Source organism: Pseudophryne corroboree, chromosome 2 (genome assembly GCF_028390025.1).
Source record: "Pseudophryne corroboree isolate aPseCor3 chromosome 2, aPseCor3.hap2, whole genome shotgun sequence".
Taxonomy (NCBI): Eukaryota; Metazoa; Chordata; class Amphibia; order Anura; family Myobatrachidae; genus Pseudophryne; species Pseudophryne corroboree.
The window spans coordinates 691,815,361-691,829,170 of NC_086445.1; the positions used below are offsets into that span (position 1 = coordinate 691,815,361).

General features: G+C 48.4%; 1 protein-coding gene across 7 annotated transcripts in view; it reads left to right on the forward strand.

Annotated features, from left to right (window-relative positions):
* Positions 1-13,810, forward strand: part of NFYA (nuclear transcription factor Y subunit alpha) — a 103,072-nt gene that overhangs the window by 81,655 nt on the left and 7,607 nt on the right. For all 7 annotated transcript variants that reach the window (XM_063955211.1, XM_063955214.1, XM_063955215.1 and 4 more), the window contains one exon: positions 3,679-3,780. In XM_063955211.1, the coding sequence (XP_063811281.1) occupies positions 3,679-3,780 (102 nt within the window). The remainder of the gene's footprint in view (positions 1-3,678; positions 3,781-13,810) is intronic.

The following is a 13,810-nucleotide window of genomic DNA, read 5'->3' on the forward strand; positions in this document are numbered from 1 at the left end:
AACTCCGCGTGTTAGGGTTTAACATTGTCCCGGACTTGGACGTTATCTAGGCTTGCCACCTCATCCCTTTAATCCTGGAGACCTATGAATAATACAGGTTCTGTGGCTGATTAAATTCAAGCCTGCATTCCACCTGGTTTTAATCAGCCACAAAACCTGTGTAAATCACAGGTCTCCGGGATTAAAGAGATGATCTGGCAACCCTAACTATACCATAAAAGCTGTGTCCAGGGCTCGGTTGTTGGAAAGCATCAACCTGACTACGCGACTTCGCACAAGTCACGGGTGGATTCTCAATCTATAAATATCACACCTAGAACCTTCGCAGAGACTTCAGTTCCTGGGGATGATACTGGACACTGTGTCTCAGAAAGTGTTCCTGCCAATGGACAAAGCCTTGACACTCCAGTCTATGGTCCACTCCATTCTGAAACCACACAAGATCTCTGTGCATCATTGCATCCGCCTACTAGGCAAGATGGTGGAGCGGTGGATGCTCTGATGGCGCCGTGGGTTTACCAGTTCATCATCTATCTGTTCCCTCCACTTCCTCTCAATCCCAGAGTTCTCAAAAGACTAAAACGGGAAAGCGCTCAGGCAATTCTCATTGCCCGGATTGGCGTCGCTTGGCTTGGTACGCGGACCTCCTGGCCATGTTCCTCGAGGAGCCCTGGCCTCTACCGCTTCAAGAAGATCTTTAGCAAGGGCCAGACTTGCCAAGTCTATCCAGACTTGCCAAGTCTATCCAGACTTGCCAAGTCTATCCAGACTTGCCAAGTCTATCCAGACTTGCCAAGTCTATCCAGACTTGCCAAGTCTATCCAGACTTACCAAGGCTTTGGTTGATGGCATGGAAGTTGAAAGGGAGATTTTAGCCAGGAAAGGGCTTCCCGCCAAGGTTATCTCGACTATGGCCCAGGCCGGGAAGGTGGTAACATCTAAACGTTACCACCACATATGGAAGAAATATGTTTCTTGGTGTGAGGGTCGGCTGTATTCTACTGTAGACTTTCATCTCGGCCGGTTCTTATTCTTCCTGCAGGCAGGTTTGGATATACTACGTTTAGGATCCATTAAAGTTCAGGTCTCGCCCTTGTCTATCTTCTTCAAAGGCAGTTGGCTTTGATCCCATAGGTCCCGACGTTTTTGAAGGGTGTCCTTCATATTCAACCACCCTCTGTGCCTCCCATGGCTCCGTGGGATCTCAATTTGGTCCTGTCCTTTCTTCAGTCGGATTGGTTTGAACCATTACATAGGGTGGACATGAAGTATTTGACTTGGAACACTGTCGTGTTATTGGCCTTGGCCCTCTGCAAGGCGTGTATCGGAAATTGGGGGCCTCATCCTGTAGGAGCCCTTATCTGGTGTTCCACGAGGATAGAGCGGAGCTCAGGACTCACCCGCAGTTTTTGCCTAAGGTGGTGTCTGCGTTTCACATTAATCATCCGATAGTAGTTCCCGTGGTGTCTGACACGTCGGTTACGCCAAAGTTCCTGGACGTGGTTCGGGCTTTGAAGATTGATGTCAAGAGGACGGCTTATCACAGAAAATTTGACTCGCTTTTTGTTCTCTGACGCTACCAAAATTGGATGTAGCCTGTTTCAAAACAGTCCATTGCTCGTTAGATCTGTCTGACCATCTAACAGGCTTACTCCTTGGCAGCCTTGCCGCTGCCGAGATCTGTTAAGGCCCACTCCAAACGGTCTGTCGGTTCTTCATGGGTGGCTGCCCTTGGTGTCTCGGCTTTACAGTTGTGCCGAGCAGCTACTTGGTCTGGCATGTTTGTAATGTTTTACAAGTTCGATACCATGGCTAAAGAGGACTTTCAGTTTGGTTACTTTGTTTTGCAGGGGTCTCAGCACTCTCTCACCCGTTCTGGGAGCTTAGAGACTTCCCCCATGGGTACTAAGACCATCCCAGTATCCCCTAGGACATTACAGAAAATAGGAATTTAATACCTACCAATAATTCCTTTTCTCGTAGTCCGTATGGTATACTGGGCGCCTGTCTCTGTGCTTCATTTGTTTTCCTGCAAGCTGTGCTCTTGTATTTCTTGGTTCTGCTGTTGCTGTCCCTTGTTTCAAGTTGTGGTTAGCATGGCTATCCTCTTGTCGTGTTGTGTTGTGTGCTGGTTCGATTCTCTACACTTTTCTTCTCTGTTTTGTTTCTCTCAAAGTATGTCCGTATACTCGGGCACAGTTTTCCTAGACTGAGTCTGCAGGAGGGGCATAGAGGGGGAGGAGCCAGCACATTCTGAAGAATTTTTAAAGTGCCAGGCTCCAATGGACCTGATCTATACCCATGGTACTAAGACCATCCCAGTATCCCCTACGGACTATGAGAAAAGGAATTACCAGTAGGTATTATTCCTATTTTTGACTTTGCGATTTCCCCTGAACTCCCCAGAGCCCTGAACCACCGATATTAACTATCTTTACTTGCAATTTTGACTAGGTACCAATTTTGACTATACTATGTTCTATATCAGGGGTGGGGAACCCCCGCCCACAAAACCACTTGTTCTGGCCCGCTGCTGTGTGTAAGGGGAGGAGAGCACAGCGCGCTCTTCTCCTGCCCTTTTGTGCTCAGTCCGGCGGCGTGTCTCAGCTGTCAGGGCAGGGAGGAGAGCGCAGCTATGTCCAGCAGCGTGTAGGATCTCAAACCAGCTGCCGGTTAGTGAGCCAATCTGGATGCGCTGCTGCCGATCCACGAGCTCTGATTGGCTCACGATACGGCGGCTGGTTCGAGGTTTTACACGCTGCCGCCCGACACAGCTGCGCTCTCCTCCATGCCTGGCCTCTGACAGCTGAGACACGTTGCTGCCGGATGGAGCACTAAGTGGCAGGAGAGGCGCGCACTGTGCTCTCCTCCCCAGAAAAACACATACAGCAGCAGTGGGGGTCAATGTGTGTCTGGAATTGTGGGGCATTTGTGTATCTGGCACTGCACTATTGGGGGCATATGTGCATCATGTCCCGTTTTAATTGGCCACACCCATTTTTTTGCACATGTGTCTTCGCCACGCGCACACAGTACCACTAAGAGGCATAACTACTGGGGGCCTATCTTCTGGGGGGCAGGCTAATTTTTAAGTTGATTTTTGTAGGGCTTCCGAAGGATTTTATAAATATCTAAGTGGCCCTTGGTAGATAAAAAGTTCCCCACCCCTGTTCTAGATTGTACACAATATAGTCAAAACTGACTTGCCTGCACAGTCTAACTTTTCTTGCGAGACCGACCCCACGGGAGCACGCATCTGTATCGCAGGCTGCGTACACACAGTGCGATTTGCACTGACTTTCCTTACGATTTTGACTATATAGTGTAGAAGTTCAGAAAGACAACATAAAGACAAGATTTAGATGCACAAGGAGTGTCTCCTCTTTGATAATGGTTTTGCAGCTCATCCACTGGGGTATGTAAAGATTTTACCTGAACACTAACTTAAAATTGTTGTTGACTGCAAGCTTGCAGACATAGCATTGGATGATTGATCATTTCATAGTACGTGTTTTGCTGAGCATTTTTCCTAAACTTATACTTTTTTTTTTTTTTTTGTGTCTTAATTTTAAAAAGATTATTAAACCCAGAGACGGAAAGAAATACTTCTCAGGAAAAAGATAAGATCTTAATTGTCCAGCATTGAAGGTTTTTTTAATGTAATGTTCATTTTCCCAGAAATACCTGCACGAGTCACGGCACCGTCATGCTATGGCCAGAAAGAGAGGAGATGGTGGGCGCTTCTTTTCACCAAAAGAAAAAGAGGGTCATCACTTACAAGTAAGTCCAGCAGTTGGGAAAATACTTCCAGGTAGTTTAAATATTACTTTCTATAACCAGTACAGTTTTTCAAAGAACTTAAAATGCATTTACCTTTTGACCTGTTCTTCAATTGGAGAGCAAGAAGTAGAGAGAGTGATTTTCTTGTAGTAATTGTTAACTTGCTGTTCTGGTAAATCCACATTCTGCTCCTGCTGAATACAGAACAAGCCAGTGTACCATGAGCACACAAAGAGTTGTTTAACAGACAAATATTAACTGCTACATATTCAGAGGTGTTTTGCCAGACCATGACTAGAACAATTTTTGTCTGTCCATCAAACACTGTAAGCCTATGTTTAATCAACAAACCAGATCTTGGGTAATTTCTTGCTGGGCAGTGTGCTGTTATTGTAATGCATCATTTGAAATCATCACTTCTGAATATGAGGGAGGATGATGAATAGGGATGGTGCTTTAAAGGCCTTAATACATATTTTACTCCTTTAAACTGCATGGCAGCTATTGTAGTGGAAAGAAGCCCATTCTAAATGGGTGCAGACAAGTAGTTTAGAAAAATGCCCCTGGTATGACACATAATGGTGGTCCGTCTCTTGTGTTTTTTACCATCTCTGGGTTTGTTAGGCAGGTAGTGGTCTGCAGTTTTTCTCCGAGATTCAGGTTTACTCTCTTCGGAGGATCCTGGTTTTGGATTATCACACTACGAAGTCCGAAAACAGGGGTGGTGGCTCAGATGCAGTTCCGTAGCGTAAAAATGTAAATGTCCTGCTTTCCCACACTGGAGAGGCTCCTATACATGTGCGTACATTGGGCGTCTATTATAAAGCTATGCATGTACTATACAGGAAGCTTTAAATGTTTTTTTAGCAGTTCCTTAATTTGGGGAGTAGTAACGGGCGAAGCGGAGCCTGCTGTTGAGCCTGTGCCCAAACAGATGAGACACCTACTCCAAAGTTAGCCCTAAAGCTGTGGGTCTACTACTTAATTTGAAAAACGGAGTATTCATGATTGTTGAGGTGTTTGGAAAATAAGATCTTTTTACAAGTCTTTTGTTAAAGGGGAAGGATTTTTCTTCTTGCTAGTAGAGAAAAAGCTAAATGTTTGTTTAAATGCAACTCACCGTAATGCTTTAAGATCCTGAACAGTATAAAGATTTGACTGCATGGATGACGCAGGCTTCTGTTAGCAAGAGATGATCAGAATAAAATTTAGATGTGTCCATACATCTAGCCTGAATACGTCATGCTCCGTGAGATGCCTAGCCTTAGTGAGCCAGCAGTTCCTAGGCAGCTTTGCTAATGTCGGGCATCTTACTCGCATCGCTATGTGAATAGTGTGCACAACCAGCTTCTGCTGAATAAAATGACATGCAGCATGTCTATATTCTGTGTGTGACCGTGGCTGTATCTTCAAACAAAGTGCTACACTACTGTTTTCCCAGAAAACACTGTAGCTTAGCATTTAAGTATGCAGTTACAGCCGTAGTCACAGAATATAAGCATGCCACATATTTTAATCTGCATAAGCTGTGTGTGCGTCCTATTCATATAGCGATGCGACTTACAACACATTTTAATGGAAAAAGTTGCACATAAAGATGCTTGGTGCTACCAAGTCACAGCATGGCGTCACTAGAAGGGCTGTTTGTGTGACTGCGAAAATGTAGGAGGGCACATCTGTATAACGGTGATCGCGCTGAGCCCCTAAAAAAAGTGGGTCCCAGGGACCCCTCACTTTTAAAAATTGGGGTCCTACCGGTCTTTTTCTGGGTCCCATCGAATGAAGGTTCTTTTTAAACTTAATCTTGTTTGGACACTACAAATGTGTTGCAAGGTGGGGCGATGGGGTGACAATGCTGCTGGGCTGTGTAGCGTGCAGTACACCCTGCACCAGAGCTGTAACTAGACATTTTGGTGCCCTTAGGCAGAAAGTGAATGTGTGTCCCACCTCCCAGACCGCAAAGTATAGGCAATGCAAGGTACAGCACGTTATACACTTTGCGCCAGGTACAGCACGTTATACACTTTGCACCAGGTACAGCACGTTATACACTTTGCGCCAGGTACAGCACGTTATACACTTTGCGCCAGGTACAGCACGTTATACACTTTGCGCCAGGTACAGCACGTTATACACTTTGCGCCAGGTACAGCACGTTATACACTTTGCACCAGGTACAGCACGTTATACACTTTGCACCAGGTACAGCACGTTATACACTTTGCACCAGGTACAGCACGTTATACACTTTGCACCAGGTACAGCACGTTATACACTTTGCACCAGGTACAGCTCGTTATACACTTTGCACCAGGTACAGCACGTTATACAAATTTACACATTGCGCCAGTTATTGCACGTTATACACAATGCGCCCGGTAAGAGCACTGAGGCACACTGCACCTGGTAAGAGCACTGAGGCACACTGCACCCGGTAAGAGCACTGAGGCACACTGCACCCGGTAAGAGCACCGAGGAACACTGCACCCGGTAAGGGCACTGAGGAACACTGCACCAGGTAAAAGCACTGAAGCACATTGCAGTAATCACCTTGCCCCCCCCCCCGGAACGATCAGCCAATCCATCACCCGCGGTGACTGGAAAAAACACAGCCGACCACAGCTCCAGCCCCCCTCCCTCCGAAGACGCCAGCCAGGGAACCCTTACAGCAATAAACGTACTAGTCGCCGACCACTTCTTACTCCCGGCACCATACAGCTGCTCCGTCGCCGCGGGAACCCCGGCCCCCTCAGCAAGCCCGGGCAGTCACTCACACGGCCGTGACGCGTGTTAGTCAGCTATAATACCGCCACCATATTTCACCGGGTGGCCATAGTGGACTGTCACACAGGGAACGCACCACACTTGCAGGGATCGGCGTCCTCCGTGATGTAGTGGGTGAAGCTGGGCTTAGTGACTGGGGCTTCCCGCGGTGCCGTCTGAGGTAGTGACTGCGCTGCCGCTCTTGCTTTGAGGTGTTCTCTCAAAGCAAGAGCGGCAGCGCGGCCACTGCCTCAGACGGCACCGCGGGAAGCCCCAGTCACTAAGCCCAGCTTTACCCACTAGATCACGGTGGACGCCGATCCCTGCACATTGCCAGCACCTCCTAGAGTCGCTGTGGCAACCCCCCGTAACCCATCCACCACCCGCACTACCCTTCACTCGCTGACACCGAGTCACCCTCCGCAAGCAGCCAGGCGCCAAAGAGGGGAAACTGGCTCCACCTCCTCTTTTTATATCATTCAGCCCGAGGCCAGCGTATCAATGAAACAAATCCCCCTTAGGGATTGGCTAAAGAGGAGCGCGTCCCCGGGGACCCTCCCACTTTGTAAACTGGAGTCCCAGGTCTTAAAAAACGGGTAAAAAACGCGGCATAGCTCGTTTTTGCGATCACTGTATAATGTTGCCTATTAAGAATAGCATTGTTGCCTATACTAACAAATGGATTCCTATAGGAGGACGAGCCTGACTCCTCAGTGGGTGGCTTATTAATACTTTCCCAGTGGCTGTGAAGATCAGTCAGGACTTACCGCCGATGCTGAATCAGGAAGTGCCATAGATGCACACCGATGTCCTGTTGTGTGATTAAAAAAGAGAAATGATTTATGAAAAGGAATGGGGGTAGGGACAAAGTCCCTCTATCTCCCCAACTCTGCCATCTAGTTAGTTGGAACCTCTCGTTTTAAAGATGGCAGTCTCTCTTTCAAATGAGACTCCTCATAAAAGCTAATGTCTGGTAATCTGTGTGAGCATCAGAAACTAACTTACTACAGAAATACCATTGAGTCCAGGGATGGGGAAGATCTCCCCTCAAATTTGCATCCAGTAGTGTCATTTCATGTCAAGTGGACCAGGGCCCCCCACTTGACCATCTCTGATTTTGATGACCTTTTTGACATTATGCATTAAGGTTGGTGTGTGTGTGTGTGTACATGTGTGTGTGTGTGTGTGTGTGTGTGTGTGTGTGTGTGTGTGTGTGTGTGTGAATATATATATATATATATATATATATATATATATATATATATATAATTTCTCTAACGTCCTTGAGGATGCTGGGACTCCGTAAGGACCATGGGGAATAGACGGGCTCCGAAGGAGATAGGGCACTTTAAGAAAGCTTTGGACTCTGGGTGTTTACTGGCTCCTCCCTCTATGCCCCTCCTCCAGACCTCAGTTTTGCACTGTGCCCAGAGCAGGATGGGTGCACTGCAGAGAGCTCTCCTGAGTTCTCTGCCTAGAAGCATTTTTGTTTGGATTTTTTTCTATTTTTTTACAGGGAGCACTGCTGGCAACAGGCTCCCTGCATCGAGGGACTGAGGAGAGAGGGGCAGACCTTCTAGTCTAAGATAGGCTCTGCTTCCTCGGCTACTGGACACCATTAGCTCCAGAGGGGGTGAACACAGGTTCTTACTGGGCGTCCACCCCCAGAGCCGCGCCGCCGTTCTCACAGAGCCAGAAGAACCGAAGTCAGAAGACGTCAAGCGGCAGAAGCCTTCAGCATCACTGAGGTAACGCACAGCACTGCATCTGTGCGTCATTGCTCCCATACACCTCACATACTCCGGTCACTGTAAGGGTGCAGGGCGCAGGGGGGGGGCAGCAATATAACACCTCTATTATGGCAAAAGACAATATACATGTACAGGTGGGCACTGTACATGTATATAAAAGAGCCCCCGCCATATTTTACTAAGTTTGAGCGGGACAGAAGCCCGCCGCCGAGGGGGTGGGGCTTCTCCCTCAGCACTCACCAGCGCCATTTTCTCTCCACAGCACCGCTGAGAGGAAGCTCCCCGGACTCTCCCCTGCTTACACACGGTGAAGGGGTGTTTTAAAAGAGAGGGGGGGGGCACATAATTGGCGGATAACATATTATACAGCGCGGCTGGGGGGAAAACATTTTGTGTCGGTCTCCAGGGTCATTGCGCTGGGGTGTGTGCTGGCATACTCTCTCTCTGTCTCTCCAAAGGGCCTTGAAGGGGATACGGTCTTCAGAAAAGAGGTTCCCTGTGTGTGTGAAGTGTGTCGGTACGCGTGTGTCGACATGTTTGACGAGGAAGGCTCGCTTAATGTGGAGGGGGAGTGCTTGAATGTCATGTCGCCGTCGGCAACACAGACACCGGAATGGGTGGATATGCTGAATGTCTTGAATGCAAATGTCAATCTATTGCATAAAAGGTTAGACAAGGCTGAAGCTAGGGATCAGTCAGGTAGCCAGTCCATGCCTGTCCCTGTGGCGCCAGGCCCTTCAGGGTCTCAGAAGCGCACCATATCCCAGATCGATGACACAGATACCGACACGGATACTGACTCTAGTGTCGACTATGAAGATGCAAAATTACAGCCGAGGGTGGCAAAAGTTATTCGGTACATGATTATTGCCATTAAAGAGGTTTTGCATATTACTGAGGAACCCCCTGTCCCTTACACGAGGGTACACATGTATAAAGGGAAAAAGCCTGAAGTCACCTTTCCGTCCTCATTTGAATTAAGTGACTTGTGCGAAAAGGCTTGGGAATCTCCGGATAGGAGACCACAAGTTCCCAAAAGGATTCTTATGGCGTATCCTTTTCCACAAACGGATAGGATACTATGGGAATCTTCGCCTAAAGTAGACAAGGCGCTGACACGCTTGTCCAAAAAGGTGGCACTGCCTTCTCAGGATACGGCTTCCCTCAAGGATCCTGCTGATCGCAGGCAGGAAATTACCATGAAGCACATTTACACTCATTCAGGTACTATTGTTAGACCGGCTATGGCGTCGGCCTGGGTTTGTAGTGCGGTTGTGGCATGGGCAGATTCCTTATCTACGGAGATTGACACCTTAGATAGGGATGCCATTCAAATGACCATAGAGCATATCGGAGATGCTGCCTTGTATATGAGAGATGCTCAGAGAGACATTTGTTTATAAAGCTCCAGAATAAATGCTATGTCTATTTCTGCTAGGCGGCTCTTGTGGACCCGACAGTGGACGGGAGACGCCGATTCAAAGCGGCATATGGAGTCCTTGCCTTACAAAGGGGAGGAGGTGTTTGGAGATGGCCTCTCGGACCTTGTCTCTACTGCTACGGCTGGAAAGTCGAATTTCTTACCTTATGTCCCCCCGCAGCATACAAAAAAGGCACCTCATTATCAAATGCAGTCCTTTCGTTCCAATAAAAACAAAAAGGTACGGGGATCGTCCTTTGTTGCCAGAGGGAAAGGCAGGGGAAAGAAGCTGCACACAGCTAGTTCCCAAGAGCAGAAGTCCTCCCCTGCGACTGCAAAGTCTACCGCATGACGCTGGGGCTTCCTGGGGGGAGGCAGATCTAGTGGGGACTCGTCTTCGGTTTTTCAGCCACGTCTGGGTTCACTCGCAGGTGGATACCTGGGCATTAGAGATTGTTTCTCAAGGATACAGGCTGGAATTCGAAGACTTGCCTCCTCGCCGGTTTTTCAAATTGGCTCTGCCGGCTTCCCCGTCAGAGAGGGAGCTAGTGTTGGCAGCAATCCAAAAATTGTATATTCAACAGGTGATTGTCACAGTTCCTCATCTCCAGCAAGGAGAGGGATATTTCTCAACCCTGTTTGTGGTCCCGAAACTGGACGGTTCGGTCAGACCCATTTTAAACCTAAAATCCCTGAACCTGTACTTGAAGAGGTTCAAGTTCAAACTGCAATCACTCAGGGCGGTCATCGCCAGCCTGGAGGGGGTGGATTGGATGGTGTCCCTGGACATAAAGGATGCTTACCTTCATGTTCCGGTATTCTCCCCCCATCAGGCGTTCCTGAGATTTGCAGTGCAGGACTGTCACTACCAATTTCAGACGTTGCCGTTTGGGCTTTCCACGGCCCCGAGAATTTTCACCACGGTAATGGCGGAAATGATGGTGCTCCTGCGCAGGCAGGGGTTTACAATTATCCCATACTTGGACAATCTCCTCATAAAGGCGAGATCTCGGGAGAAGTTGCTGGACAACGTGTCTCTGTCCATGAAGACGTTGCAGTTACATGGCTGGATTCTCAATATACCGAAGTCCCAGCTAGTCCCTACAGCGCGTCTAACTTTTTTGGGCCTGATTCTAGACACAGACCAGAAAAAGGGTTTTCTTCCGGTCGAAAAGGTTCAGGAGCTCATAGCCCTGGTCAGGAACCTATTAAAACCAAAACAGGTTTCAGTGCATCATTGCACGCGGGTCCTGGGGAAGACGGTGGCTTCCTACGAGGCCATCCCCTTCGGCAGGTTCCATGCGAGGACTTTTCAATGGGACCTCTTGGACAAGTGGTCCGGGTCCCATTTACAAATGCATCGAAGGATCACCCTGTCTCCCAGGACCAGGGTATCTCTCCTGTGGTGGCTGCACAGTGCTCACCTACTAGAGGGTCGCAGGTTCGGCATTCAGGACTGGGTCCTGGTGACCACGGACGGAAGCCTCAGAGGCTGGGGAGCAGTCACACTGGGAAGAAATTTCCAAGGTCTCTGGTCAAATCTAGAGACTTGTCTCCACATCAACGTCCTGGAGTTGAGGGCCATATACAACGCCCTGCGTCAAGCGGAGGAATTGCTTCGGGAAAAACCAGTTCTGATTCAGTCAGACAATGTCACGGCAGTGGCTCATATAAACCGCCAAGGTGGAACAAGGAGCAGAGTGGCCATGGCAGAAGCGACCAGGATTCTACGCTGGGCGGAAGGCCATGTAAGCGCGCTATCAGCAGTGTTCATCCCGGGGGTGGACAACTGGGAGGCAGACTTCCTCAGCAGGCACGACCTGCATCCGGGAGAGTGGGGACTTCATCAAGAAGTCTTCGCACAGATCACGGGTCGGTGGGGACTGCCTCAAATAGACATGATGGCATCCCGTCTCAACAAAAAGCTAAAGCGGTATTGCGCCAGGTCAAGGGACGCTCAGGCGGCAGCGGTAGACGCTCTGGTGACACCTTTGGTGTTCAGATCGGTCTATGTGTTTCCTCCTCTTCCTCTCATACCCAAAGTGTTGAGAATAATAAGAATAAGCAGGGTCAGAACAATCATCATTGTTCCAGATTGGCCACGGAGGACTTGGTATCCGGAGCTGCAAGAGTGGCTCACAGAAGATCCGTGGCCTCTTCCTCTAAGGCAGGACCTGCTGCGGCAGGGGCCCTGTCTGTTCCAAGACTTACCACGGCTGCGTTTGACGGCATGGCGATTGAACGCCGGATCCTGGCGGAAAAAGGGATTCCGGAGGAGGTCATCCCTACCCTGATCAAGGCTAGGAAAGACGTGACGTTAAAACATTATCACCGTATATGGCGAAAATATGTTTCTTGGTGTGAGGCCAGAGCTGCTCCTACGGAGGAGTTCCATTTGGGCCGTCTACTTCACTTCCTTCAAACAGGAGTGACTTTGGGCCTAAAATTAGGGTCCATAAAGGTCCAAATTTCGGCCTTATCCATTTTCTTTCAAAGAGAATTAGCCTCTCTTCCTGAAGTACAGACTTTTGTGAAGGGTGTGCTGCATATTCAGCCTCCCTTTGTGCCTCCGGTGGCGCCTTGGGATCTTAACGTGGTGTTACGTTTCCTCAAGTCACCTTGGTTTGAACCACTCAAAACTGTGGAGTTGAAATACCTCACGTGGAAAGTGGTCATCATGTTGGCATTGGCTTCGTCAAGACGCGTTTCAGAATTGGCGGCTTTATCACATAAAAGCCCATACTTGGTTTTTCACGTTGATAGGGCAGAGTTGAGGACTCGTCCTCACTTTCTGCCAAAAGTGGTCTCACCTTTTCATGTGAACCAACCTATTGTCGTGCCTATGGCTACACGGGACTTGGAGGATTCCGAGTCCCTGGATGTGGCCAGGGCTTTGAAGATTTATGTGACCAGAACGGCTAGAATCAGGAAGACTGAAGCTCTGTTTGTTCTATATGCGGCCAACAAGGTTGGCGCTCCTGCTTCAAAGCAGACTATTGCTCGCTGGATCTGTAATACGATTCAGCAGGCGCATTCTACGGCAGGTTTGCCATTGCCTAAATCGGTTAAGGCCCATTCCACTAGGAAAGTGTGGGCTCTTCTTGGGCGGCTGCCCGAGGGGTCTCTGCATTACAGTTGTGCCGAGCAGCTACTTGGTCGGGGTCTAACACCTTTGAAAAGTTCTATAAGTTTGATACCCTGGCTGAGGAGGACCTCCTGTTTGCTCAATCGGTGCTGCAGAGTCATCCGCACTCTCCCGCCCGTTTGGGAGCTTTGGTATAATCCCCATGGTCCTTACGGAGTCCCAGCATCCTCAAGGACGTTAGAGAAAATAAGATTTTACTTACCGGTAAATCTATTTCTCGTAGTCCGTAGAGGATGCTGGGCGCCCGTCCCAAGTGCGGACTTCTTCTGCAAGACTTGTATATAGTTGTTGCTTACATAAGGGTTATGTTATAGTTTATCGGTTGAACCGAGGCTATGTTGTTGTTCATACTGTTGACTGGGTAGTGTATCACAAGTTATACGGTGTGATTGGTGTGGCTGGTATGGATCTCGCCCTTAGATTTACAAAAATCCTTCCTCGTACTGTCCATCTCCTCTGGGCACAGTTTCCCTAACTGAGGTCTGGAGGAGGGGCATAGAGGGAGGAGCCAGTGCACACCCAGAGTCCAAAGCTTTCTTAAAGTGCCCTATCTCCTGCGGAGCCCGTCTATTCCCCATTGTCCTTACGGAGTCCCAGCATCCTCTACGGACTACGAGAAATAGATTTACCGGTAAGTACAATCTTATTATAAATATAGTGATGTAATTAGCACTGCTACCTATCATACAAGTCTAGTGTAAATTGACAATATACAATAAATAATAGGTGATAAAAAATAAATATATATCGTGAGTGTGTCGAAGTCACTTCTCCAGTTTTGGATGGCTGCTGACAAAAGTCCTCTGAAAATGGGCCCTATTTCAAAGTCCAAATATAAAAATGAAAAAAGTGGTAGGACCCAGCGCCTTCAGTGATTCAAATTTTCCTAGTATGGATGGTAAATTAATATGCGTACTGGAAACCAATAGGATTTCGGCTCAAAAGTAGTGT